The sequence below is a fragment of the Acyrthosiphon pisum genome, chromosome A1 (assembly GCF_005508785.2).
Source record: "Acyrthosiphon pisum isolate AL4f chromosome A1, pea_aphid_22Mar2018_4r6ur, whole genome shotgun sequence".
NCBI lineage: Eukaryota > Metazoa > Arthropoda > Insecta > Hemiptera > Aphididae > Acyrthosiphon > Acyrthosiphon pisum.
In genome coordinates, this window is record NC_042494.1 from 61,255,684 (window position 1) to 61,257,526 (window position 1,843).

Below are 1,843 nucleotides of genomic sequence, written 5' to 3' on the forward strand. Positions count from 1 at the left end.
TACAGATATACAATTGTGTATAGTCTTATTTTTAAACACATAATATTATTATGTTTTTTATATATTGCAGTATTATAATATTTTGTTTTTTGTTAATATATTATAATAATAAGAATTAAGAAATAACTAATAACATTTTATATTATAGGTATGTCGTATGTATATACGCCCACGTTGAAAGGCTAGTATAGTTATAACTCACTGGCGGGCGTCGAGTTGATAATACATATGTTATTATTATTATTATTATTATTCGTGTGGATTTATTTTCTATCATTTATCAGCATATAAGTTGATACTGTGTATTTCTACAGTGGTACCCCCCCCCGGCGTGGTATAATATATTTTTATAGCAATATCTACATCTTACATTGTTACAGTAGAAAAAAAAATTTATAACAATCAACCTGTTTATTCAATATACTACATAGATAACGATATTAATAATTATTGTTTTTGATTCAAAAAAGACCACATATTTTGATAGGTATAAAAAAATTTAAAAATTCAAAAACACCGGTAAATGATACCATAACTGAAACTCATAACATTTCATTCGGAACACGATTTAAGATATTAGTATCACACATCAGTATCTGTGCCTTACATAATATACTTGTATATAATCTATGATCTATGAACTACTGACTGTCTGACTATATAGGCAAAACACAGCCAGGGTGATATTATAATTAATTATTAAACTAATGTAAAAAATAATTTCGATATGAAATAGTAAAACTCGTTATATAATTGACATCAATTGAAATTCACATCTTAATAAAAATTATTTCAGACATTAATTTATACCAACCCCTTGTCCAAGTAAAAAAAAATAGTAGGGGAGCTCCATCCCCCAGCGTACCCCCCAATTCGAGTACTGGGCTGGTCTTTCCAGTTAATATCAAATAATTTACTTGCTAAGCACTAATAATTACTAATAATCTAAGACCGTTCTAAGCACTGAGCGAGCTGTCCCTCACCTAGCTATAGTAGAGTGGCTATATATATAATGTACCCGGCGACCCGAGGCAGTATATTTGACTGCCTTGGCTGGCGTTTTGCGCATGCGCCATTCACAATATTGTATGTATTTACGCCGCACACCCATATACCACCTCCCATGCATTAACATAGGCAACGTCAGCAACTGCCTCGTCGAGTGTCGATGTCAAATCTCTAGCGGTGGCAACGCGCGCCGGTCGCAGGATTAAATTCTAACCGCAAGGTTATTATAGCTTATAAATAAAAACGTTACTGCGACGTGACTACTTGAGCCATTTTCCATTTTCATGCAAGTTGTATACAAAAAAAAATTAATATAAAATATAAATTTAGGTAAATATAATTATGAAATTATGAAAAACTAAAAAGTAAAAATTACGCTCCAAAAAATATTGGCACGTACCTTTGGGTAAATCCGCTCTGGTTCCACGAGAGAACGTACACATTTTTTCGTCCGTCGCTGCGCATCCGCCACCATTTTTTTCCGTTCGGTTACGATCGTCAACTGTTTGGCCAGCAGTCAGCAACGACTCCTCGCATACGTAGCCGGCGGTAAAGAGTTGGAGACATTTGGCCTCCACGCTGTCAGAGGCGTCAGTAATCAACCGGCGCCGTCACCGGTGTCAACGGAGTATATTACATACAAGTTCCTAATATTTTTTTCCTTACAAATTTTTTATAGATTTAACTTTTATAAGTAAGTACTTTTGTAGTCATGTTTATATGAATGTATTTTAATATAACAACAATAATAATTTATTGGTGACTACCTGTAATTTTCTGTTTTATAATATATTATTAGGGACTTTTTTTTGTAGTACCTACCTATTCTTTAATT

General features: G+C 33.0%; 1 protein-coding gene across 1 annotated transcript in view; it reads right to left on the reverse strand.

Annotated features, from left to right (window-relative positions):
* Positions 1-1,498, reverse strand: part of LOC100169353 (chitooligosaccharidolytic beta-N-acetylglucosaminidase) — a 31,879-nt gene extending 30,381 nt beyond the window's left edge. The window contains exon 1 of the mRNA XM_008184839.3: positions 1,409-1,498. Coding sequence (XP_008183061.2) covers positions 1,409-1,483 — 75 coding nt within the window. The 5' untranslated portion in view covers positions 1,484-1,498. The remainder of the gene's footprint in view (positions 1-1,408) is intronic.
* Positions 1,499-1,843: the final 345 nt, after the last annotated feature.